This window comes from Caloenas nicobarica, chromosome 5, assembly GCF_036013445.1.
Source record: "Caloenas nicobarica isolate bCalNic1 chromosome 5, bCalNic1.hap1, whole genome shotgun sequence".
NCBI lineage: Eukaryota > Metazoa > Chordata > Aves > Columbiformes > Columbidae > Caloenas > Caloenas nicobarica.
The window spans coordinates 64,189,269-64,214,955 of record NC_088249.1 but is presented as its reverse complement, the minus strand read 5'-3'; the positions used below and the strand labels follow the sequence as shown (position 1 = coordinate 64,214,955).

General features: G+C 38.7%; 1 protein-coding gene across 3 annotated transcripts in view; it reads left to right on the top strand.

Annotated features, from left to right (window-relative positions):
- Nucleotides 1-25,687, top strand: part of NELL1 (neural EGFL like 1) — a 275,832-nt gene that overhangs the window by 119,102 nt on the left and 131,043 nt on the right. For all 3 annotated transcript variants that reach the window (XM_065635366.1, XM_065635365.1, XM_065635364.1), the window contains exon 13: nucleotides 15,464-15,589. In XM_065635366.1, coding sequence (XP_065491438.1) covers nucleotides 15,464-15,589 — 126 coding nt within the window. The remainder of the gene's footprint in view (nucleotides 1-15,463; nucleotides 15,590-25,687) is intronic.

The following is a 25,687-nucleotide window of genomic DNA, read 5'->3' as shown; positions in this document are numbered from 1 at the left end:
GGCATCTGAACACTGAAGCAAATATACTTTACCAAAAGACTGTTAATTGCATGAGAAATAGTTTCACAGTGTAAAAACCATTCATTGATGTGCTCTGAGAAGTTGTCTCTTCCTCTGAGAGATCGCAGGTAGAGAGATCGCTCTCTTTGAGCTCCAGGTTTGAGAGACAGGGATGATGACAGGGTTTAAAAACTGCTTTTACAATCCATGTTGGTAGGGTAGGCTGTTGACAGAAATCAGAGAAGACTTAGGAACTGATTTCTGAAGTGACTATATCTGTAGGTTGCCTTTTGTCTCTCTCACAAATTTGGAAGAAGCCTAATTTTCTCCTGAATTGCTTAAGGCACCATGTTGACTTGGGCTATTCCTGGTGGTTTGCGTCCAAAGGAATCCGATGGTCCTGCAGCCTCCTGCCATTGTGACCCCAGTGCTCTTCAATGCTGGGAAAACAATGTGGCTGATGAGGTGAGGAATGAGAAAGGGCAGATACGGTCACGTTCCTCCTCTCCTTTCAGCTGAACATATCACAGCCAACTTCTGCTGCTGAAGCCCATTGAGTCAGGACTCAGCCTATCACCACATGTCTGGTGGTCTAGGTGCCCTGTCAAATCCATATCTAGGAGGGCTTCTCCTGTGTGCTTTTGTCTTTTGCACAAAAAAAACTTTGTTACAATTTGCCAGGCTGAAATGAATTGAAGTGGGATATGATCCTGTGTCTCTGCACTGCGGTGGCCAACCCAGGAAGCAATGGCAGACGAATTGACAGTTCTTTTATTTTCTGTGGGAATGTGTTTGTTTGACTCCTGTGTTTTTGTTATGACACTGTCATCTTATGTTCACTTCTTTTTTGTGGTAAGTTTGGGGCAAACAGTAGGCTCGTAGCAGAGAACCAAATAATCTTTGAATTGTGGAACTTTTCTCTCTAGCAATGCAATGAGATGATTTTACGTTTAATAGTATAACTAAGACATCCAAACCCAGACTGTCGACATCAGGACTTTCCTTTTTCTGTATAATGCACTGTAGAGGATAGATGTCCAGGTACGATGTCATGCTTGGCATACTGACACCTGTAGTTGGATGGATAGTCTAGTCCAACTGGATGGAGAACCTCTCTCTTTCTGAAGGAGATCATAGCTTAGGTCTCCAGCAGTCTGTGTAGCCTTGCTTTTGAGTTCAGAAATGTGTCTTCTGTGATTTATGGCTAATTCAGAAGTCTAGCAGTCAGACTCACATATCGTTTTAAGCCATAATATGTATTTCTTCATACTATACATCAGCTTGCATCAGTAGCTATCGTCAAACTAACTCCTTTGTGTCTTCAGGATGTTTGGGCCTTTGGGGTTAATTATAAGACGTCAACTCTCAGTATTTATATACATGGACACTAGATAAAATGGCAGGTTAAAGTAAGATTGATAAATTGCAGCACTGCAAAAATATAAACTGGTGAGATTTGTACTCAAAAATAGGAACAATTTTCCCACTCGAGAAAACAGCAAGAAATCTTTAAAAAAAAAAAAGGAACAGAAATTGAGAAAATCGAAAGATGTTGTGAGTAGAGGAAGAATTTATATTTTTAAGGTAGTAATAAGTTGGCTGTACCTAAGGGAAATTTGGTAAGGATTAAGATTCACTTTGGTCACCTCGGAAACAAGCTGTTCATCTGTCAGTAGATATTTGAATTATTAGTCAAATATTTTGTTATTATATCAACAACATCACTAATCAGATGTTTTAATACGTGATACTAAAACAAATTAATTTACTGGCATAGAACCAAATAGGGATTTTAGCATATGAGTGATAATACCCTGGATATGCTCTTAGTATTTACTAGCCAAGTCTTAAAAACTCCCTGTGACTGAATGAAGATGAATGCTTTTGAATTTTTATCTCCTTCATGTTAGCGCTTATCTTTTGTTACTGATTCCTGAACAAATTGCAGTATGTGATGTCGCTTTAATTATGTGCCTGTGCTTAGATGCCCAGATAGAGAGTTTAGGGTTTTAAAGTGTGAAAAGATGCCTTTATTTAAGATGAACACAGCATGCACAGGGAACATAGCCCCTCCTGCATCTGCTGGGGGAACTGAGGATTGGTTTAATTCACATATATATGAATATGTGTGTATACACCAACTTTTTAAATACTACAGACATCAACTGTCTGTTGTTATTTATCAGCTGAAGATTTGGCGTGCAGATATTCTAGTGCAGCTCATGAGCTGAGTCTTGTCCTTGAGCCAAAGAGAACATTGTCTACCCATCATCCTTGGGGTGCTGTGTCTTCCTTGTATTTTAAATAATAGTGCATTTATGGGGGATTTATCAGAGTATGAGAATCTAGTACCTAGTTGGAAAACAGCAACATATGTATAGCTTAGAATCAGTGCAAACTATGTGCTCTATAATTGTCTTTATAAGAAATTCATATTGGTCTTTCTTTGGTTAGAAGGTCTTTATGCCACTCTGTAAACCTCAAAATAATGAAACCCCAGTGATTTCCCTATTCCTGTGTAATTTTTTTCATTTATATTTTCTGTTTTAACAGAATCTGGTTCTGGGATAATTTTCCAAGGTCAAAGCAGCACATGATTTTACCCTTCCAAAATCTTTGTGAAGATTCAGAAGCAGAGTTCAGAGCGTGTGTCACATTGAGGCAAATGGCATGTACAGTTAGATAATTTAAAATTAATAAATAGAAAGCTATTCAGAAAGGACTGTAAAAATGATGAAGGGGTTGTAGGAACTGATTTATGAGGCAAGACCAGAAGTTAGATATGTATAGCTAGATTGAAGGGATAGAATGAACATAACTGTCTTCAAATATGTGCATGAACAGTCAGACAGCAGCTTTTTGTGAATTCAGGATTATGGACTAGACAAAAGAAGTGTTTTAGTGCTACCAAGATAATGAGAAGGTAGAACTAAGGAACAAAGTTGTTAGGATTTCTGAAAAATTGGAAGGTAAATAGAAACTGATTGTTAAGAAGAAATTTCTATATGTATTCAGTTTTGTTATACCATAGGATTGATCGTTCTATTGTGTCAACAGATTATTTCCCTCATTTATATTTGGGTTTGTGAAAGCGCTACAGGAGGATGAGAAGCTGTTCTTTATTGGAGAAAGGTGGATGACTCTGAGAAAAAAAGTCTTTTTTTAATCTCGAATGTCATTTTTTTGTGAGAAAGGAGCGTATGTACTGTGTACAGATCTTGTTATTGTGCATTACTGATTTTTCCTTGATACTTATTATACCCAGAAATACAGATGCAGTCTTAGATACAGTAGTCACACCTTTCCTTTGATTTAATAGAATGTCAAGTGAATTGCCTCAAAAAGCCTGGCAGTTGTGTTAAATGATGGTTTTATGACTCAATAGGGTTTCAATACATCACTCACCTTAATGAAAAACAATGCCTAACTAATTAAAATTGCATCTATTGGCTGTTAAAATTACAGTTATTAGCATCATTTTTACAGGACTTGAGTGGAAACTTGAAAAATCTTGATTTAGTCTCTCCCTCTTAAATGGGTTTCTGATTCTTCATTCTTTAGTACTTGAGAGATACCAAATGTGGTGATATAATTGCTTAGATTACTTTTTCACAGGCTAAAGGAAATAAAATTCTTAGTTTAAAATGATAAGTAAATGAAGTGGGTTGACCTTGGTGGCTGCCAGGTGCTCACCAAGCTGCTCTGTCACTCCCCCTCCTCAATGGGATGAGGGGGAGAAAATACAATGAAAAGCTCATGCAGGGAGATAAGGACAGAGAGATCACTCAGAAATTGCCATTGAGCAGAACAGACTTGACTTGAGGAAATTAAATTTGTCGCTAATCAAATCACAGTAAGATAATGAGAAATAAGAACAAATCCGAGAAGCATCTTCTCTCCACCCCTCCCTTCTTCCCAGGCTCAACTTCATTCACTGTTCTTCTACCTCCTTGCCCTGAGTGAGGCATTATTTACAAATAATGTGGAATGAATGATGAAAACAGGCCAGAATTTTGCTTCTTAATAGAGCTGTTGAAAATGCATTTTAGATATCTATAGAGGTCTCCCTCCTTATAGTGATAGTGGAAGCTCATATCGTTTTCTTAATGGTTATCTCCAAGGCCAAAAAACATGAAGCTTTCTCCAGCAGCAATCTAACAGTCACTATTTTGCTTTTAAGTAAAACTTAACCTAGCTTAAAAAATTAAGACAGAGAACAGCGATTGAAAGCCGTGATGTTGGTTCAACTCTCCTGTTCTTTCTCCTCGTTCAGTGTGAGATCTTTGTTGATTCACCTCCCTCTGCAGTGCACAAATTTGTGTATGCACACACACAGACATATATACACGCTCTTCAGTAGGTCCGTTAAAATCAGAGCCCATTGAACTCTTAATGTCTTTAATTTTCACAAGGATTATTTCAACCTGATGTCCGCTTCTGCCACTGCCCTGCTGTACAGTCCTGTATTTCAGAGAATTGCTTATAGTCAGTAAAAGCCTGTCTTGGTCATGCTCAAACTGGGACTTATTGCTGATAACCTGCTCTGAAATATACATAACAGTGCTGGTAATAAAATAGTAATTTAGTATCACAAATAACAATACTGCCTCTGTACCTGACCTCCGCTCCCAACGGTCAGAGTGCTGTGTACCACAAATTAAAGTCCTGCTTCTGGAAGGCTCTCAGAAAGCCTGTTTGCGGTACGGCCCTTTGTGGGATGGCTCATGCCCCTCCAAGAGCCTTCGTTAAAACATCAGCCAAACAGCCATGCTCGCAGTCAGTTTTCATGACTGGGGAGGTTTGGGTCAGCATCTCTCTCCTTCCTCCGTTCGTTGTGCACTGACCCCTGGTCTTGGTGGAATTTGAGGGAATCTGTGTGAATGAATTCCTCAGTAGCTGGCAAGGGTAAAGGAAATGTGAGTAAAGACATCGTTGTCTCGCTATGATGACAGTGGATATGGTAATTCAGATGCAGAGTTGTTAGAGATGAAATAGTCAGGACCTGAGTGTCCCAGTTTCATTTTTTTTTAACTGCAGCTAAACTTTGACTGTGTTATCAAAGGGGAAAGCGTTAAATCACTGGTTCAATTTCATAGCCAAAAGCAAAGCAATTAAAATAAAATTTCCTACTAAGCGTTGAGGCAGGAATTAGGGTTGCAGGTAAAGAATATTTTTATGATCTTCTGTTGGATTCTTCCCCTGCCCCCTTTTATTGTTCCTGTTGCTTAGATCACCTCAAATTATGCCTAAGGAATACAACGTTGTTGCAATCTCCAAACCAGAAATGCCTCTGTCGGTAACTAGTGCTATAAATCACACCTGATTACCATATTTGCTCAGATCAAAAATGCATCTTGCAGTTTTCAGTTATGTCAATTAAGGTTATGTTTATAGGGAAAAATATTTATAATATATAAAATTAGGCGTTTTTCTTCTGCTGATGTTTGTGTGTGTATTTAGTTTTACATTATCGATTAAATTAAATTTAAAAGGGCACAAACAATAAGACTAGGTTGTGTTGCAAGGATGTAGAACAAAGAAAGGTGTTTAGCATGGCTTAGAGGGATACTAGGAAAGGAACTGTTTCTCAATGACCTGTAATCTTCTTATGCAAGATGTTTGTCTCTAACCCTTTGTGGAACCTGATTAACAGGGAATAGTCCGGACCCATGAAAATAAAATCAGTAAATCCTCTATCATGTAAAACCACCTAGTTTGGGTTGCGTGGCATTGACTTAGCGATGGTGACAGGTCTGCCACTTTAAGTTCAGTGTTTCCACATGGGTTTTTGAGCAGAGTTGCACAGAGGAACAAAATGGGATGGAAACAGATGAATAATGAATACTTGAAAAGATGTTAAGAGACAACATTTAGGAAAATGCAAATAGAGTTGTGAAGGCCATAAATGGAGAAGAGGAGGGCACGGTGAGTGTTTACCAGCGTGGGACAATATTTTTCCATTACCTGTGTGCTGCTTTGCCCTGCAGAAATTCAGTGCGAAAATGGTGGAGTATTAATTTTGCATGTTTTTTTGCCACTAACATATCGCATCTCATTTATTATAACAATATTTATATTAAAAATAATTATAAAATGAAAGACCAGTACTTTTCCAGGAACTGTAAGTTTTTTTAGACATGGTAAGGACACCACCCCCCAAAAAAAACCCCAAACCCATACAGTTTGCATTAGCATTTAATTTTTCAGAGAGATAGTGTCCTTCTAAATGCCACAGTAAAAGGTTGCTGTGGGCACAGGGATTCTAGATCAATTATATGGGTAGCCTTCTACAATTTATCATTTGAAGATAGCATCTGAGTGGATTTAAAAGAGTAAGCCAGTCAATATTGCAGGACATAGATAGGAGACAAACTGGGTAAGAGTATTAGGGATAAAAATAGACCAGTGAAGCGAAAATTTGGGACAATGCTACAAGACAAGTGTAGATGGAACCAGGTATTTAATGTAATTGCTCTTGGTGTAGCAGCATGAAGAAATAATTGTTCATTTTCATACAGTAATCCATTGTTCCCCCTTAGCCATTCGTAAAATCAGATAAAAGGGATTGAAAAGGTAAGGTACCGGCTGAGTGAAAATGGATGTAGTTACTTCAGTGTGTCATAATGCTTGGCTAATGTAGGTGAATGAAAGATTAGAGGAAAAACCCACTCACCTCACCTCTCCCCGTCCCTTCTTCCCTCCCCATATAAGCATCCACTGGTATCTCTATGAATGTCTGGAAAGATTAAAAAATAATGATAAAAAGGAGGTGAATCTGTTACACAAATCTGACATTCCTTTTCCACCGACAGTATTTACTTCATCAGTGCTTACTGAGATCCAAAGGGGAGTTTCTTTCATAACTGAAATCAAAGCCAAGGCAAGCAGAGCTTTGGGAGCAGATTGATAGAATCAGTAAACTAGAGGCAATCTTTCTAAGGAACAGAGCTATTTTTGTAAGAATGAGGTGATTGTATTGCTTTGTTTTCTAATGGGCTGTAATGTATTTAGGAGCAGTAGTAGCATAGCCTTTTATTTGACGTAGACTTATGTAATGGTAACTCTTACAGCCAAGCATGAAGTAGTTAGATTTAGAATGGAATCTTGTGCATTAAGAGCCTTTGAAGAAGAAAAATGAGTGAAAGAGTGGTACTAAATACTAAGGGAGAGTAGTCCAGTTAGATTTATTACATATAACTCTTCCTTCTCCTGTCCTTGTAGTAATTTCTTGAGGTTTATGTTATGGGTTCTAGCCAGGGGAAAATAGTTAACTCTCTGTGTCCTGAATAGGCAAATAGTAATGCATGGATGAGCACCATTTATGTAAGGGAATAAACTTTTCAGATACATTTTTGTTGATCTGTACGGATTCGTTGGAGGAGCCAGTCAGACCCTTGTCATCATGCTCAGGGTCTTTGCGATGGAGAACAGTGTCAAACCGCTGATTCCAAGCTTTGGAGCCTGCAGTTGCCCAGAGATGTGCTGTGCTGTGTTGACAGACTCTGACAGTGTAGCTCTCGATTCATGGTTTGGCTTATCAAATCGTCTTTGGTGGCAAGAATTTGTCCTTCATCTGCCTTATGACAAGCCTCATTTTTTCACCATCTTTTCCTCAACAGCTACGAGATTCCCCAAACATCTCCTGCTTTAGGGAAAGATATATAGGATGCCTAGGGAGGAATGTCATAATTTTTTTTTCAGTCTGTTGCCTGCCAAAGAGCCAGTGGCTGTTCATGTTTTGTGTACTGTTTCATTTCTGATTAACTGCCAAATGTGATTACTATGGTGAAGTTAAGCAATATTTTCTTTATTGAGATACTTGCCGCTATACCCATGCAGGCATTTATTACATTTACAAGGATGGACCTTGGGTACCCCAACAGTTTAGTTATCATATCTGTAGGAATTTTTATTAATTCCAAAATTAGCATTGGGAGTGAAATTTTACGAAAACTTCCATTCTGAGAAAGGTACGATATACAAATATGATTATTTCCTAACTTTGAATAATAGGTGATGGATGGATGAAACATTCCACCTCTAAAAAAGAATAAAAAAAGAACATTAAAAAGTTTTTGAGCTGGTTTTGAGATAAAACTAATACTGAAGAACACGCTAATGCCATCATGGGGTTCACAAACACATGGGCTTATTTCTGATTTCACATTTTTATAAGAGAAATTTACCAAACGCATTGTATTTGAATTGCATCCTTTTTCTGAGCTTATCTTTTATCTTTCTGTGAATTTGCCTCTTATCTGCTGTGGTGTCCTTGGCAATATTGCCAAGAATATTGTTACTCTGACTGTAGAGAGAGGCGGCACAAATCCCAGCTGGGTCATTACATTGGCCTGTTCTCGAGAGATGCAGCAATAGTTCTGTAACCCATGAAATCCCCTGGATACTCTGAACCAAGGAGTGGACAACTTCTCCTGTTGTAGGCTCGCTCCTCCTGCCAGGTTCTGAGAGCCAACAACTCCTGTAGGACCAACACCAACTTATTTGGGATTAACTCCATTTTAGTTGAAGTGGTCTCATTATAATCAGAAGCATTCAACATCTTGTTCTTTACTGCTCAGAGGGTTTAATACAACTCGAGAGGGCATAAGTGTTCTTTGCTTGTTTTCTAATAAACACCAGGTCATTTTCTTGAAATATAGAATTCTTTCTTGAAGTAGCTGCTGGTATTCCTGAGTATCTTAAAATACCTGGGGGTGGTGAAGAACCTCTCTGCCATAATGTCTATGAGAAGATGTAATGAATGTTCCTCAGAATCCATTAATCACTTATAGCAAATTATCCTCAAAGGCATTGATTTGCTTTGATGGAATTTCAGAGGCCAGAGCTGGAGAGCAGGGATGGTGGGACTGACTTGGCTGAAAGTTCTGAATCCTGTTGGCCAAATGGACTCTGAAAGAGAAAAGTAGCTTGTTTGTTACGTGGCCGCTCATAAACCACTTAGTGGAAGGGCAAATTAAGCGGCATCTTTGAAGAAAAGTCTTTACGCCCACTCAGGCACACAGCTTAGTAGGCCATTTTGCCGCCATGCATCTTAAATAACAAATATCAGTATGTTTTCAAATAATAATTAGAAAGAATAAATTGTGTCTTGAATAATCCTGGATAAAGCAATCTGGATTTCATTTAGGTTTGAAGCATCATCGTGTCTGCTGTTATAGGTGAAGAATCGTGACTTGTTTTTGCTAGTTGCTTTGACATGTTTGAGCAAATGACTGATCTGCTGCTGTTAGCCAAAACCTGTTCCCCCAAATGTTTCATTCTGCTTTTTGTGATTATTTTTAATCTGTGTTCTCTAAGCTGCGTTATCATATGTGAATTCTGGCCACGTATTTTTTAAAATAACTTATTTGCAACTGTCAGAGATACCTTATGAATAAGTTATCAATCATCCCTAAGAGCTATAGCTGCAAACATTAAAAAAGTAATATTTATAAGTCTGTGAACATTTTCTATTAATGTATTTATAAAACGAATGCAGTTGTTCACTTAGGGTTAAGAAAACAGCTCCTTTCTATTAAAAGTAACACCTCGTTACTTGTATTTTCTTTAATGCTGACATGTCAGTGGCAGCTTTCTTACTAGTTTATATAAGCTTTTATGTAAAGTTCAATTTAAATAAACTGCTGGTATCCTAAGAGATCTCAAGGCTCTTGAGGATGGACCATCCCCCCCAAACCAACCACACAGACATTTAATAATGCATCGTAAATTGTCAGCGTAATGATGGAAAGTGCAAGGGAGACTGGAACAGCAAACTTTTAGTTTTCCTTAGAGAGGAGCAGAATTTAGTAGAATAATAAAAGGAAGATCTTCTCAGAGGATCACTAGATAGTGTGGACAGCAAACTTCAAAATGTCTGGTGCTGTCTTTCGTGATAGGATTGTGATATTTTGAGGGATGTTGAGTGAAATGACTGTAGCTGAATTATCCTGGCTCCAAAGAGTTGGCCAGATTATTGGAGACTCAGGTTACGAAACACTCTATTTTTAAAAGCAAAAAGCCGTAACTTAGACTAATGATTTGTAGATTATTGTAAGCATTAACAAGGATGGAGAAGAGGAGCTCATGTGCCTAAGTGATATTTGAATGTCTAAGGCTGAATTTCACCAGAGAGGATTTTGAGGTATTGAAATAAAGAGGAAGGAGGTAACCTGACTCAATTTTTTTTTTTTGTCCTTCTCAGTAATGTTACATTAGTTCAGGGCTGGTCTGCTCTGGAAAGTGTGACTGTTCAGGTGTGATTTGCATGTGAGTGTGTGTTTTTAAATATTTGTTTGTTTGTTTGTTTAACTTGATAGTTATACAGTTGTCATCCCTAGAGGGGCAGTTAAATTGATAGAAAGATTTGAAATATTGATACTCTTGTCCTGATCATTAAGTAGGTATGTAAAGCAGTTTTACGCTCTGCCTAGAGGGAGAGGCTGCACCGTCTTAATGAAGCTCTAAAAGTCAAAGTGATAATACTTCCTGATGTTATTATATTGATAGTTATTTTATTGCTTATGGATTCTCAGGTGATGTTACAGCAGCCCTAATTTATGAAGGTATTTTTAGCTAGTTAGTGCCTTAACAACATTAGGGTAATGGTTCTCAGCCTTATGGAAAGGGACTTTTTCCTTTGGCTGATCTGCTTTTGTTTTGAGTTGTTTCCCTGGCTCTGAGCAGGCACCAGCTCCGTCTGTCCAAGTCAGAGGAATGATGAGGGTCGCCTGCGTTTGCATGGCAGCCCTGCCTTGGAGGAGATGAATTGCTATCAAGGAGTCCAAGTTGGTAAATGGTTTTAAGGCTAGCCTAAACATTTGCAGGCAATAATTAGTCTGTTCTTAGGCAATGGCGGGAAGCTGAGCTGCTGCCAGCCCACAGGGAACTGCCGATTGCTGCTGTCTGATGCTTTCTGGCTCTCTGAGGCTTGTGTTGCACGATTTGAGAAACCAGCCCTGTGCTAAAGGTACAGAACAGGTGTGGGGTATGTTAGATATATGTGAGAGAAGACAGGGAGGGGGAAAAAATAAAGCAAGGAGAACTGAAAAGTGAGTCTGGCAGTGGAAAGGAGATAAGAGCAGGAAAGGACAGAATCGGGGAGAATCTGGAGAACGAAAAGTAAATGTAAAGATCAAGGAAGATAACGTGTTCATTTTTGCATAAGCATAGGGTGACTGAAATTGTAGGACCTCTCTTATGCTCCACTACTGTTATGCTCCACTGTTTGGAAACTGTTTATATGATTCCATCAGCTTGTGAACATATTTTAAGATTTTGTATTATTTAAATAACAACATGGTTTGATTTTACATTTTAAAAAAATCCAGGTTATTTACACTAGGGTTTAATATAGTTCAAGTCAAGGCATTGTATTAACTTGAATAAAAAGCAGGGAGGGGAATTTACCCCCGACTAATAATGTTTTCTAGTTGGGAGTAATGAATTAGAGATCAGAACTTTCTGCAAAGTTGTCCTTTTATTTTTTTTTCTTTTCTTCCTCCTCCTGCCGTGTTTGCTTTTCTGTCTTTGCTTCCTTACAGAGTACTCGAAAATTAGAGTTAAGTTTGGGAAAGTTGCTTCCTAACTAGAAAGCGAGTAATTGAGAGACATTTGCAAATGGAGTAATTGATTCTGAGACTTAGCAGATTTCCAAATCCATCATCTGTTGGTACTCTGGAACACTTAATAGTTTGTTTAATTTGTTTTTGATCTGAATGTTATTATTTTCCAGTAGTTAAACTATGAAGGCCCAAACCACGGGTAGCGATGCTGCAAATGTCCAAATGGTTTGTTATTAAATGCCTGCAAACAGTGCTCTGCAATTCCAGGGGCAGAGCGTGCTTTGTTTCAAGATTGCTCACTTGTGGTTATTACAGGAGTAACCATTTGAAAAATCGTTGGTGCATTTTACCTTCTGTGTGGATAGAACTCATTGCCATTAACAAGAACTGTGCCCTCTTTACAGCAGAGATCGGTTCGGGTTGATGTGACACTTGTTGGAGGGGATAAACAATAAAAAGTTTCTCTAGTTGTGATTTGGCATCTCGTCATCTTTAAATATTTTAAATATTTAGCAATAGGATTCCAAGTCAGGTGTGAAAAGGGTTAAGGGGTTTATAAGGTTTGTCAAGTACATTTGCAGGTGAGAAAACCTCTTTCGCTGGCCATGGGTTGAACACCATTGGTATTTTCTTTCCATCCCACCTTGTTTTGTTTGGTTGTTGGTATGAGCGTGTGCTGTAAAATGCGTGTCAGGTGTGGAGCAGGGAGCTCCACTGAGATACTGTTCTCGTGTTTTGTCTCAATGTACTCATAGCATTGCTGAGTGCACTGGCACAAATAATAAAAGATAATAAGTGTATATTTCCCTATACACTCACAAACACTCTTTAGAACTCTAAGGAGTAACAGTGATAACTGATGAGCTATAGGGTAGGTGAGTACTGTGGTAAAGAGAGCTCTGTATAGGCACTGAACTCTATTTTGCTGACTATTAAGGGAACACTTGAACCCAGTAGAACAGCACTTGCTTACCAACCCAGCCCACCTGTAATGTAACCATCCTCACTGAAGAAGTGAAGCCCCAAAGTCTTTGTTGTTGCAAAGAGCTGGATTATGTAGATGGGAGCTGGTGATATGTGAATGTTCATTATGTTGTGTCAAGTCTCATTTTAAAGACCATAAGTATACCTTTTTAAAAGAAAAACAAACTACTTCACCAGTCTGGAGAGAAACATAAATCATGTATTTTTATCACCTCAAAAGACCACTAGAAGATGAGCTCTAATATTTCAAATGCGACAAGCAATCTATACACATGAATCACAATTTGAGTTCCATTACAACTGAGCTGATATATACCACTATGTGCTTTATGGATTTTACTCTAACAATATTAAGTAAAAACCCACAGCTTTTTGTGATGAATACCTAACCTTTTACAAGAATTTGTAGAATTGTGGTCCAGAACAACAGCTTTAGCACTGCCCTACAGGCTTTAATAAGAAAATACTATTGCTGGTTTTGACCTCTCAATATATTCTCTATAAAGGAAATGTGTGCGTTAGTAGAAGGCTAATACTGCAAAGGTGAAAGAAAATGTGAAATACCAAAAGGTTTTATGGAAAGTGCACCAAGGAAAATTGAGAAGAGAGTTAAATAAATGAGCAAAGTTTGAAGAGAGGGATCTTTTGTTCCTTCTGGTTTCCTTGTTAGGCCCAGACTTTTTCTTCGTGGATTCAAGGACTTCTGCAGCACTCCAGTGTCAGTTGTTCTCAGTTCCGCTATTTATAGCCAAGTCATCACTTGAAGTCCTTAGTCTCCTTTTGAGAACTTCTCCCGCAGCTGTATTTTCATACAGGTTGTGAATTTTCTTTTTATGTCTGGGTATTCTAATGTTTTGTGTTACGGTAATGTGGGCCTTGCTTGCAATGAATCAAAGTTTCAATTCCTTCACCTTTGAGACTTTTAATCCTCTCGCTTCCCTTTGGGGGAAGAAAGAGGAGGAGTGTTGTCTGGCAAATTCAAGAAGGAAGCTGGAGATAGACTGTAGTGCATAAGGTTAATTTTCAGGTGAGTTGGTTGCTGTTTTGACATTCTTACTTTCTTTTCAGACATCTTTTCCTTCCTTTCCCTTTTATGCTAGAAAATTATTAGATATGCAAGAACAAAGCTCCTCAAAGCTATGCTCCAAAAGCCTATTAAAAAGAGGCTGCAAGCAGAACAGTGCGAACACACGTCAACACCTGAGTGTTTCCCAAGTGGCTCTAGCGCTCAGTCGTGTGATAACAAGACATGTGGGAGGATTTTTCTTGGCTTTTATCTTCCATATATTGATGCTCCCGACTCTTTAAAATTTATTTCATCAAGTGGCACTGCAATAGAAATAACAGAAGTGCGGGAACGAGATAGTTCAAGGTGTTTGCAATGGTATACAGTCTTTTGCCTCCAGGCCATCATTTCTAATTCAGCTCAAGTTGGCAGCAGTCAGAAATCGCTGCCAATTGACAGCTGTTTGGTGGCCAACACAAAGTCATTTAGCTAGTCATTCCTACTGGGCAGATGTCTGTAGTGTAGAAAGTGTGAGTCTAGCTGGCATGTGTTTCATTTTTAGAGACTGGGAAGTGTGGATGTATCTCAACTGCAGCTACTTTGGTTTAGGGAGGTTAAACAGGATACTCGGAATTTAGGCAACCAAGAACTCAGCATGCGCACAATTAAACTCCCCCATCTTCTGGGATTAAATCCTGGTGTTTTGGTACTAACTCCTTGTGGTACTTCCATCGTGTCCCCCGTAAGCACCATGTGGGAGGAGGTTGTAGCTCAGTCTCTACAGGTAGCTCTGCTCTCATCTATACCCCACCAACCGAGGAAGTTCTTCAGCTGTGTTGTCAATTAACACCCTTCTCGAGTGTGAGCAATCAATAACAAGGAGAAAGTGAAAGGGGGAAAAAATGACTCTGATTCATCTTTCTTTGTGTGGCCATATGTAACACTAGAATTAATCTTCTGAAAACCGTGCATTACTTTATGTAAAATATGTGCTACTAAGCAGAAAATCTATCCTGCTGAGAAAAAAATAAAGAGAATTCTTCAGTATAATACCTGGTTTTGTGGGGAAGGAAGAGAGAAGATTTCACAGATTACAATATCACAGAGCTTTGGGATTGTTAAACAGGCAGGTAAATGATAGGTTTGATTCACCATTGTGAAAATAGTTTTGAATTTTGGATTTGCAGCAGCAAGAGAGATTGCTCAAGCAAAAAGAGAACATGGGGTCAAGTTGCTACCACTCTTTCTTTTTTTTTTTTTTTTGCATTGAGATGATGTAAAGCAGGTTTTAAATGGGATTCGGTGACTGGCTCTATCTTCTGCTTGTGCGAGATGTGGAAGTGGCACAGACTCAGTAACTCCAGGAGTGGGTTCCAGGGACAGGGCACTGTCAGGGCACTTGGGTACATCCGGATGGCTGGAATATTTGATAACTCTGCATCTGCTGTGTTGCCCTGACAAATGTTGATGTGCCATATCTATCCAGCACTGCAGCTGATAGATTGTTGTACAGAGCTACTGTGCCTTTGTGCTTTAGTTTCTCGATAAGCCAGAGTTAGGATTTTCGTACTTCTGGCGCTGCTTTATGTGTTTGAAAAATTTGCGTTGGTTTTTGTCTTTTAATATTGTCATAGGAAAAAAACTCCCATGTATGTGTTACTTTTACAGAGTTAAAAAAGTTTTAGGATTTCAAGAACAGTGGAAGGAACGCATTGCTATCATATTATCAGGAGTTTTAGCTCTATTTTAAGCAATACTTTCCTACTAAAAATGTTCTTTAGTGCCAGAGTTAAACCAGATTGCCTTTGGAGTTGTAAATGGGAATTGTTTTCTCTTATTCTAATATTGTGTCGTGTTATTGATTTCACTAAGCCTGACTGGGACTTTCTTTGGTTGTTCTTCCCTGCAGATATTGATGAGTGTGCTGCCAAGATGCATTATTGTCACGCCAATACGGTGTGTGTTAACTTGCCTGGATCCTATCGTTGTGACTGTGTCATGGGATATGTCCGTGTGGATGATTTCTCCTGTACAGGTGAGCTCTTACATATCTATATATATATAGGTATATAGATATATACACACAACAATAGTAGCGTTACGCTCTGTGTTGTGTGTATTGCTTAGCTTTTACTTGGCCCCTGTGCCATACCAAATGCCACATACTAGCTGCCCCACTGCTGACATAAAATTTAGGCACAAGTGAGATAAATAAATGCGATATGAGGTCCATTTGCTTTTTACGGGCCCTCTGGGACTAACTTGGAAGGCGGCTCAAGAAGCCCCGTGGTTCAGACACTGAGTGCTGTTGTCAACCAGGACATGGTCCCTTCATAGAATCATAGAATCGTTTTGGTTGAAAGAGACCCTGAAGATCATGGAGTCCAACCATAACCTAACTCTAGCACTAAACCATGTCCATAAGAGCCTCATCTATACGTCTTTTAAACCCCTCCAGAGATGGTGACTTCACCGCTTCCCTGGGCAGCCTGTTCCAGTGCTTCACAATCCTTTCCATGCATAAATTTTTCCTGTTATCTAATCTGAACGTTCCATGGCCAAGGTTGGCTCGTGTACAAGGTGCAAAGGCCGAGATCAGATCACACATGTAATGAGATAAAATGCTGTTTCATTACCTTTGTTTTGAAACTCGTCAGTTAATTGAAACCTGAGAAATTATCCAGGAGGAGAAGCTTTCTGAACAGAGCGGAGGCAAATATACAAACGCAAAACTGAAAATGTGTGAAGTTCTGAAACCCATTTATTGTTAAGTGATTTGGAATTTGTTATTATTAATGCTGAGAATTAAATGTCTCCACGACTGTGACACATCTTATTTAGAAAAGAGAACAAGTGTGATAGCATTAGACAATAAATCCAGTGATTCTTTTTTAATACCTGCCAGCAAATAGAGTGCTAAAAATTCTTAGTGGAAAGTGGTTAGGTCTCATTTCCATCTAGAGCTTTTTAAGGAACCTTCCCTGGCAATCTCTGAGAAATGCTTGAGAAGCTGCTGAAATGCTCAGTCCAACTGAACTTAACTGGATAACATCTTTCAGTCAGAACCCTCCAGAAAGGCTGATCTCAGGATTATTTTGATGGTGCACCTGTCTGGCAAAGGAGGAGAAAATCAGGTAGATTTATTGGAATGGAAGTAAGTCAGCTTCACACAAGACCATGTTTAGAGTTGTGTTGGGTGAGCTATTTTCTCAAGTGGAAAGATGGCACAGGGGTATTCAATATGAGAATGATTTCCAGACCGAAATAATTATTTTATGTTGTAACGCATGTTATCCTTAGGGAATGTCATAGGAAATGTTGACTTTCATGGTTACAACATGTCTTGTAGCAAAGATTATGTAGTTTATAAAAACTGTAGTGAAGTCCTGCCCACCTCTTGAGAGAGGCTGATACTAAATAGCTGTCAGGAAATGGATTTTAATTTTGCCCAGAGAGTCATTATTTCTATATGATCTGTGTCTCTTGAGTAAACTTTTGAGTTTTTCTTGATCTTTTACAATCTGCCATTTCAGAAAAGTTTCAGACTTAAATTTTGTTCTAAATGTGTGTGCTGCATGAAGTAGCAGCCTTCACAGTGATAAGAAAAGTGTTTTTGATAAACTGATGCTTTTCTTACATGCACTACTAATTTTCTAATATTCCTTTCCTTCCAGCAAGGCACTGTCATTAGGCATGCACATAGTTTAGAAACCAGGGTATTTGTGATTTGCAGAAAAAATAAAAAGTAGTAAGACAAGCTGCTTGACAGTAAGGGGTGAACACTTGTTTAAACTGCATGCACACAAAAGATCCAGAACTGGTATAAGAATGAAATAATAGAATGAGTGAGATAACTGTTTCTTGCAGATTTATTACCTTGCGAAAATGAATTCTTGTTTGACATCACAGTTAAAAAGCACAGCAAGTATGTAACACAGATGGGGAGAAACTCAGTTATATCTAGAAATAATAGTATTTTGTAATAATAAGAGTATTTAAAAAAAGTATTGTGCATTAGAAGCACTAGTCCTGTTTTTGAATCTTGCATTATATTTATACAGACTTTTCTTCTCATGAATCTTAAAAAAATAAATAACAATAATAATAATAAAAAATCAGGCAGCAAATACTTAACTAGTTCCCCCTCACGCAGGCACAAGCAAAATAGATCGTGGCTATTACTCAGTTTTTAAAATTTATTCCTCTTTATTCAAACAAAATAATGAGACATTATCTGGTTATCGAATCGTGCATTTGGGGACAAATCTGAAAGCCTGAGACGAGTTTGCATTCTGATTACAGCTGAATTTTGTATCTGTGGGGTCAGGCTCTGATGGGTTCAGGATAAGGGTTAACAAGTTCCAAATGTAAGTGCTTAAGGCACGTGCATGGCATTGCATGTATTTTCTACACTGTTGACCTAAAAGCAGAGTTATTCTGTAGAGCAGGAGATATCATGTTTTGGGAAGTCTGAGTCTAATTCGTTGAGGTACAAAGTCACCGTCTACTCCGGGTGTTCGTGGGCAGGTGGCCTCGGTGGCCTTAGTGGCTGGTCCCTGTGCTCTGGAGGCTTTCAAAAGGTGGGAAGCAGTGATGTGTGGAAGCCCTAAGTCAGAAAGAAATATTTCAATTTTATATTGGGGGTTTTATCTTTATAAAAAGAAATGAAGTGAATATTGAAATGCTAGGTCAAATTTGAATTGAGGAAAATTAATTTGGATATTTCTGAATTTTAAATGTGAAGCTTACAGTGTGTTTTCTTATAATTCTGCATATTTCTCAAACTGATTTGTGAAGGTTTCGTGTTGATGAAACTTTTTTTCCGAAAACAATTTTTGAATAATATTTCCCATTTCTGATTATGAGAACTGTGGAGTCGGAACTTGCTGTGGTTATCAGTAAGAAGCTCCTGTGGTGGGAGCAGTGCTGATTTTATAGAAAATGCAGTCACAGAGACAGAGTGCCTAAAATAATATTCTATATGAAGCCTATGATTACATTAAATTCTGAAATATTATTTAAGTAGTGGCTATTTTAATAAATAATCAATATTCAGTCTCACATAAACAAAAGACTTTGTGTGTTGAGGATCATCCCATGGTGTTTTGTGACAGGTTAGTCAGCCCAGCAATAAATTTAACCTGTGTTCACCAAGAAAGGTACATTAGTGATTTTCTGCTCACCTAGTCCTAGAGCTTTGAGCTTGGAATGTTAATTAAGTTGTTGAATGAAAGACACTTTTATTAAGAAAAGTTACCCTTGAATAGGAAGCTTCTTTCAGTCTCTTCCTGTGACACTGACAGGTTATTTATTGGTTCTCAGGTAAATCACAGTCTTACGCATTCTGAAAAATGGCAGCAAGATTTGCTGCTCCAGATGCTCTCATTTACTGGAATCTACTGATTTAAACCATTTTATTGACTTCCACAGGTTTTTACCTTGCTTGAGTCTTGAAAAATAAGTTTTCTTGGGTTGCCTTCTTCTAACATATGAGTTGGGGAGTTTGCTTTGAAAGTGCATTACTTAGTTTCATAGTCTTTGAAGCATTATAAATTACATAATAAAAATCTCAGAATTTTATTTTTGATGGGCTGCGTCTGTTCTCTGGTACGATCTTGGAAATGCATGTATATGTCTGATTTTCTGCAGCTTGAAACTGCATATATAGTTTCTGTGTCTCACCGCTATTCAATCAAGTAAATAAATGCTGTTTCATCTTAGTAGCCTATAAGTTATCTGTAATAACTAAGTATATGATGCTGATATGATGAGGTAACAGTGTAGTTGGGTCTCATCTGTTTTTGCATAATACTGGCATTTTTTGTGAAGAAAATCATGATAATCATGATAAAGATTCCTGGCCTTGAATGTCTATGATAATGATTTTTAAAAATATACCCTCATTTTGCAATGTTTTCCTTGGGGCTGCGTGAGATGCTGAAAAATTCCTAAAATCCTGCAGTCATTCAAAGAATGAGCTGTTTGTCTCATTTTCTGTAGTTGCTACTGGGCTTGGATGCTCTCTCTTTTTTTTTTTTTTTTTTAATTTCATACAAATATTCACTAAGTATGCACGAAAGTTTAAAAAAGACCTTTACAAATGAGAATACCAAGAGATTTTTATTCCTTTATTTGCATGTATTACTCACAGACCTTTTCCAAAATGAAACTTCCTTTGGACATGAGAATGACTCGGCCCATTTTGCTCTAGAGGCATCTTTTCGAGAAATATTAATAATATGGAAAGTTATTTGGCCACCCAACATATGTCAGCAGCACGTTCTGCCAAAATGTGGTGCGACTTATATGCAGACATCCTCCTCTTTATGCACCAAGCTATGCTGACAGATGTTTTTCCTCCATGCAAATAATCCATCTCCAGATTTTACTGTGGAGTTTTGCAGTTCTGCACAGTTTGAATACTGCACTGTGCTTTTAACCCTTTTTCAGTCCTTATTTTGTGTGATAATGCTCACAGAGCTTCTTTCACCTTTGGCTTCTCTAAGCAATGAGTCACTAAAATCATCATTTGTTATGTGCAAAAATCAAACCTGTATTGCAGAAGCAGGAAGTATTTTCCAAATACATCATTCAGTATTTTAATTCTGTGGGAGAACCGGTGTTATATAGAAATATATTGTTTAGAAGAAGTCATAGAATTTAAATGCTAGTCTGCACTTTATGTGCAAATTTGTTTTACAGTATGGGTAGAGAAGTTGTGAGAAAACCTAATGATTTTGACAGGTTATCCCATAAGCCCCTTCACTTCTGTCCTGTGTGGTTTCTGGAGTAACATTGAGTTTTGAATCTAATGCACCTCTCAGAACAAGCCTTTCTGCAGCATGTTATTGGAAAAGTTGTGCCTAAAGCACAGAAGAATGTAGAGCTCTGAGAAATCTCAATTTCAAGGAAAAAAAACCCATCAGCCCCCTTCTGCTCTTCCCTTCTTCCCCTCCCTTACCTGCGAAAGGCAACTCAACTGCAGGAATTTCCTGCTATGGTTAGAACAAACATTGTTCAAATTGTTTGCTGTCACTGAAATTGATGCCTTTAGATTTTTGTTGCTGGAGTTTACCAGTCAGGTTCAAGGTGGTGTAGTTGACCCCATAATAATACTAATAATGCAACAAATTTCACAATGATGAGGTCTCAAAGGACAGGTTGCTGGCCTCTCATCCAGAACCACTGTATGAGTTTGAAAAAGACCTGAATAGGAGGTTTTAGGCAGTCAGTTGAAAATACAGTCACTTTTTGAAAGACAGTGCTGTGTCTGCAGTCTAATCCACTGACCCTCTTTTCCCCCTCTTCCTTTTCGGTGAACTAAATTAGCATTCAAGAAGGAAAGAATAACATTTTTTCGTGTGGCATTTGAACTTTTGAAGTACTGTGCAGGGTCTCGGATGAGCTCGGATGAGCTCAGTAAACAAATGTTACCACCGTTCACATGATGCCCCGGAGCTGGTGAATTGAGGGACATGTCTGTGAGCTGGAAACCCAAATCTGGGTTCATGGGCAGGAGAGGTAGGTCTGTGGTGGCATAGTTTTCAGGTATGTTTTAGGGAAGAGCCCACTTCAGATGTTGCTGTTCTAAAGGATTTCATTAGTAAGTATCTTGCCTAACACTACATAATTTTTAAAGAAACTTTATGAAAATATTAATTGGGTTGAGGTCATAGTTATGTGTCACCATTTATAGATTAGGCAGCCGATATTCAGCACAATAGGTGTGACTGGGGTTAAGGACCTCAGGCAGATCTGGACCCTCCTGATTTTGCCTGGCACTAATATATCAATATATACTAATATATCAGTACACTTCTCTGAAGCATTTCCTGCTTCAAAGTCCCCTCTGTCCTCTACAGGCTGAGAACAGCCCATTGCCCTTCTACAAGCTACGTCTTGATTTGTGTGCTTGTCCTCTCACCGCACTGTATCTTCAGGGCAGCACTCAGGCATTTCCAAATGCATTTGGAACTTGGTTTTAAGCCAACCTGAACGGACGACACTATGATCGTACTAACTCAGCAGGCACAAAAAACTCTTATGCTGGTCTCTCCTTTCCCGAGATCCTTATGCGTCAGGTGCTATAAGGCAAGACAGGACTTAACTCAATAGTCAATCGCGTTTCTGTTCCCAGAACTGTGAAGAGAAATATTGTTTAGTTCTGGGTGCCTTGAAATGCAGAAACATTTGTTTCAAGGCCCTCCGTGGGCTGTTGGCCAAGTTCAGCAGCATGTAATCTATGCACCGGTGGGTATTGCCTGCACCACAGAGCATTTCTTTGCTCCGCAGGACAAGTCAACAGAAGACTAGAAAAGGATTGAATCAATCCAGCAAAACAAAAACGGAGCGACTCCACGTCAGATAACTGATACTCGCACAGGTCTTGACTCAAAACCCATTAAGTCAATAGAAAGCTTTCAGTTGCATTCATTTTGGCTTTAGGTAAGTCCCACAGAGAGATAACTAGTGTGCTCTTGCCACGGCAAAGCTCTGTTTAGAATAATGAAAAAAAGGATGATTCTTTTGTATTGTCAGAGGATGCTGTGCCAACATGGATAAGGTAGCATCTCAGTGCATCCCTAGAAGGCTGATAAGTATTTAATTGCAGTTTTGGAACAGGGAAAGCTGAGGCACAGAGAAGTGGAGCATCTAGCCCAAATTCATGCTGAGACAGTGACAGTGTTGCAGGGTCTAGTAAACAGAGTCAGAAAAATTAGATGTGGGAAAAACACAGACGTATCAACAGGATTCAGTGAACAGTGAGGGCTTTTTTATATGTATTGGTATTTTCACAAGAAACAATAGCGGTTCATTGAAGTACAGTGTGCGTGGGCCTGGGTAACCACGGGACCTTCATGTTTATAAATCTTCTCCTTCCTCTTTCCATGCGGATTTGTAACATCTTTTGTTAGTTTGGAGTTGAATTATTCCCCAGTCCTCTAATTTTAAAAGCCATATTCTTTTGTTCCTGAATTCACCTTCATTTACTGGATGTAACTGCAACATTTTTTACATTCCTTACTTTAAAAAAATGCCGCCGGGAAGCTGCATGTTATTTGCTCCTAAGTGCTTTCAATCTGAGGAAAAAAAGTACTAAAAATGTAATATTTATAGTGATTTAAATTCCTCACTGGTAAATAGTTTATTTAAACATCTTTGTGCTTTCCTGTGCTCTAGGCATGGAAGTGTTGCTAATTTGTCCAGAGCAGTTGGTAATCCTTTCAAGTCCTTTTTGACACATTGATTTTCTGTAACTTTATTAATACTAAAATTAATTAAAGAGCTGACCGCAAATCATGCTGATAGTTGTATTTCTTGACTTTAGGCGTAATTAGCATTTTTACATGATTTCTTAGCTGCAGACTTTTGTGGGGGTAAATATTCTATCACAAAAATGTAGTATTACAAATTGTTTTGCATATGCACGTTTGTGCTTATGTATAAACTTAAGCATTAAGCTCATGCTTAAAAATAATAATATTGGTTTAATAATCATTCATGACCCGTGAATGAAGCTGTCAAAAAAGAACAAGCCAGGGCAAGCTTGTCCATCTCACCTGGTCAGCGTTTGTCCTGAGCTCTCTCATGGCAGGACTTCTCCTTGATACAATAGGACTAAATCCATTACTATGGCCCACGAACAGTTGATCTCTTTCATAAATCTGGCAATTATTACGAACAGTCCATGAGGTGAGAGATGAAATTAGAGCCACCACGCTAATTTCTTAGTGGGAACGTGCTATCTTGAAAACATGCAGTGGCTGCAGGATCAATATCGGTGGCTGGAAGCAAAAACTCTCATGTTTTAGTCATCTGCTTCCCCAGTAAGTGTTAATGCCTTCAGGAGTGTAACTTGCTTTGGGGAAAGAGTTTATTCAATCAAGTTCTGATCTTTTTTTGGTGCTCTTACAGTCAGGGTTTGTCGTCTTCTCTGTCCAGAAAAGCAAAGAATTCCCTCCTGCTGTATTCTGTTTCTAGAAACCACTTGTAACAAACTCTTTGTTCTTCAGACATAGAATTGAACTCTCTTACTAGATCATGGAAGTAACTGAATCATAGAGAAGGGCGTCTGGTTCACCATTCCTCCTCAAGGCAGGATCCATGGATCTTGAAGCATCCTTTGTCTTACCTGTTCTTAGAAAAACCCAAACAACTTCAGTGAGGGAAATGTAGTACTTACTCAGCCATTTAGAAAGGTTTACTTAACGCTACTTTACATCTCCCTTGCCACAATTTAAGCCTATCACCTCGTTGTGTTCTCAGTAAAGATGAGAATGCTTTGACCTTTCTATTTGCAGCCCTTTTTAATATTTAAAATCTCTTTTCATCAATATGCTTTATTCTTCTCATCTGTAACCTAAAACCTATTTTTAGGTTTATGGTTGAACAGTACAAAAATATTCTGAGGGAATTTTCAGCATAACTTGTTATTTTCCCTTCAGAAAATTCTGAACCTGCACCCCCAAGTTTATTTTGCATTCAGCTGCAGGATTGTTGGCGTGTGTCAAGGAAGATGCTCTAAAGAATGGTCCCAAGTGAGAGGTGCGACGTGCCTGGGGTCAGCAAGTCAGACAGACAGATGTGGCCGAAACGTCCCATATTGATTCTCAGAGTCCTGGGCTGTGTTCACATCTGCTGCCAGAGGCTGGTTAGCCAGACACAGCACCGACCACACTGGAGAGGAATTCTCTGTTTTCCCTGCTATATCCTCTTTTTCTATCCAAACACATTGTTCAGCTAGACAAAGAAGAAATGTCAGACGGATGACTAATGGCCAGGTACAGCCTCTCCATAGCGCTTGCTTTTGGTGCCTGAACGGCTTACGTGGCTTGTCCGATTTCAGTAATAGGGAGCACAGTACTGCTGGAAAACATCAGGAAAAAAGGCTCAAATGATCTTCCAATATCTTGCAGTGTCTGGAGTCTGTTGTGACCCAAATCTGCCCAGTGTATGGCATATAAATATGCATTTCTTGCAAAGAAAACCCAAACAGAGGAAGAGGAGCCCCATGGAAGTGCCAAATTCCTACCACTTTGATTTAAGGAATGGTGGAAATGATAAGGGATGCAATCACTGGACCCCTAGGAAGGCCAGAAACTTGCAGTGTATTAACTTGGCTTTGACAAGTGTGGAACTTGGGGATTTCCACCTGAAAGACAGTGTTTCGTGGTGGATGAGGCCAGTCTGCCCAGGAACAACTGGCTTGTCTGTGAAATGTGCAGCACTTTGCTGCTCTGCTGTTCTATCTTGGTATTTGCTGCTTGGATTTAAGATTTCCTGAGTAAGGCCTTTATTTCTGAAACAAAGGAATTACATAAAGCTTGTTAAGCTCGACAGAAAATTTTCCATGAAGTTCATGATGCTTATGTCTGATGGGCTCTTCTGCTAGTGAGAAATGTGTATGGCAGAGGCTTTTGTAGGCCTTGTTTTTTCCTTTTTTAATCTAAAGGTGTATTTTATACACAAGGAAGTAATATACTAATATATTTTATTTTGCCGTGATCTCATTTTTATACCTGTGCTGAATATTTCATAGAAGTGTGCATATTGATTGGGAGAAAGCTGATATTTTATTAATAATTATTGATTCTTGAGTATCAATTACTGTATACAAGTGATCAAAGAATCACCTTCTGAGGAGTGTTTGATAATGAAAAGACCTTTGGACCCTGGTTCAATGATGGGCATCTGTTATTTGTTTGAAGTGGCTGAGGTTTTGTGCAAGCCCTGTGTAGACATAAGTTGTAGATTGTCCAACTCTCACTTTGCTAGTTGTGCAGCTTTTCCAACAACTTAAAAAATGGCTTTTTCCGAGCACAAATGTGTGTGCGATGGGGTGAGGAACAGGGCAGATTTTCTATTGCTCCGAAGGTGTGCGCTGTGGTTTGCTCTTTTGGGTGGACTCATTCTGCTTTTGGAGGAAATTTGTGTTCAGTCTATGAACAGGAATATACAGATATATTATCGGTGATATTTGCAGGTGAGTGCTAGTATGTCTGATAGCCTAGCTATCCGAACTTTATTTCCGGATTTTTAGACATCAGTGAATAACCATAAATCTGGTAATGCTGCCTGTCTGAAATGTTTGTGAAGTAATTTTAAAGGGTGTAGAGGAGCTGCCACTGGCAAG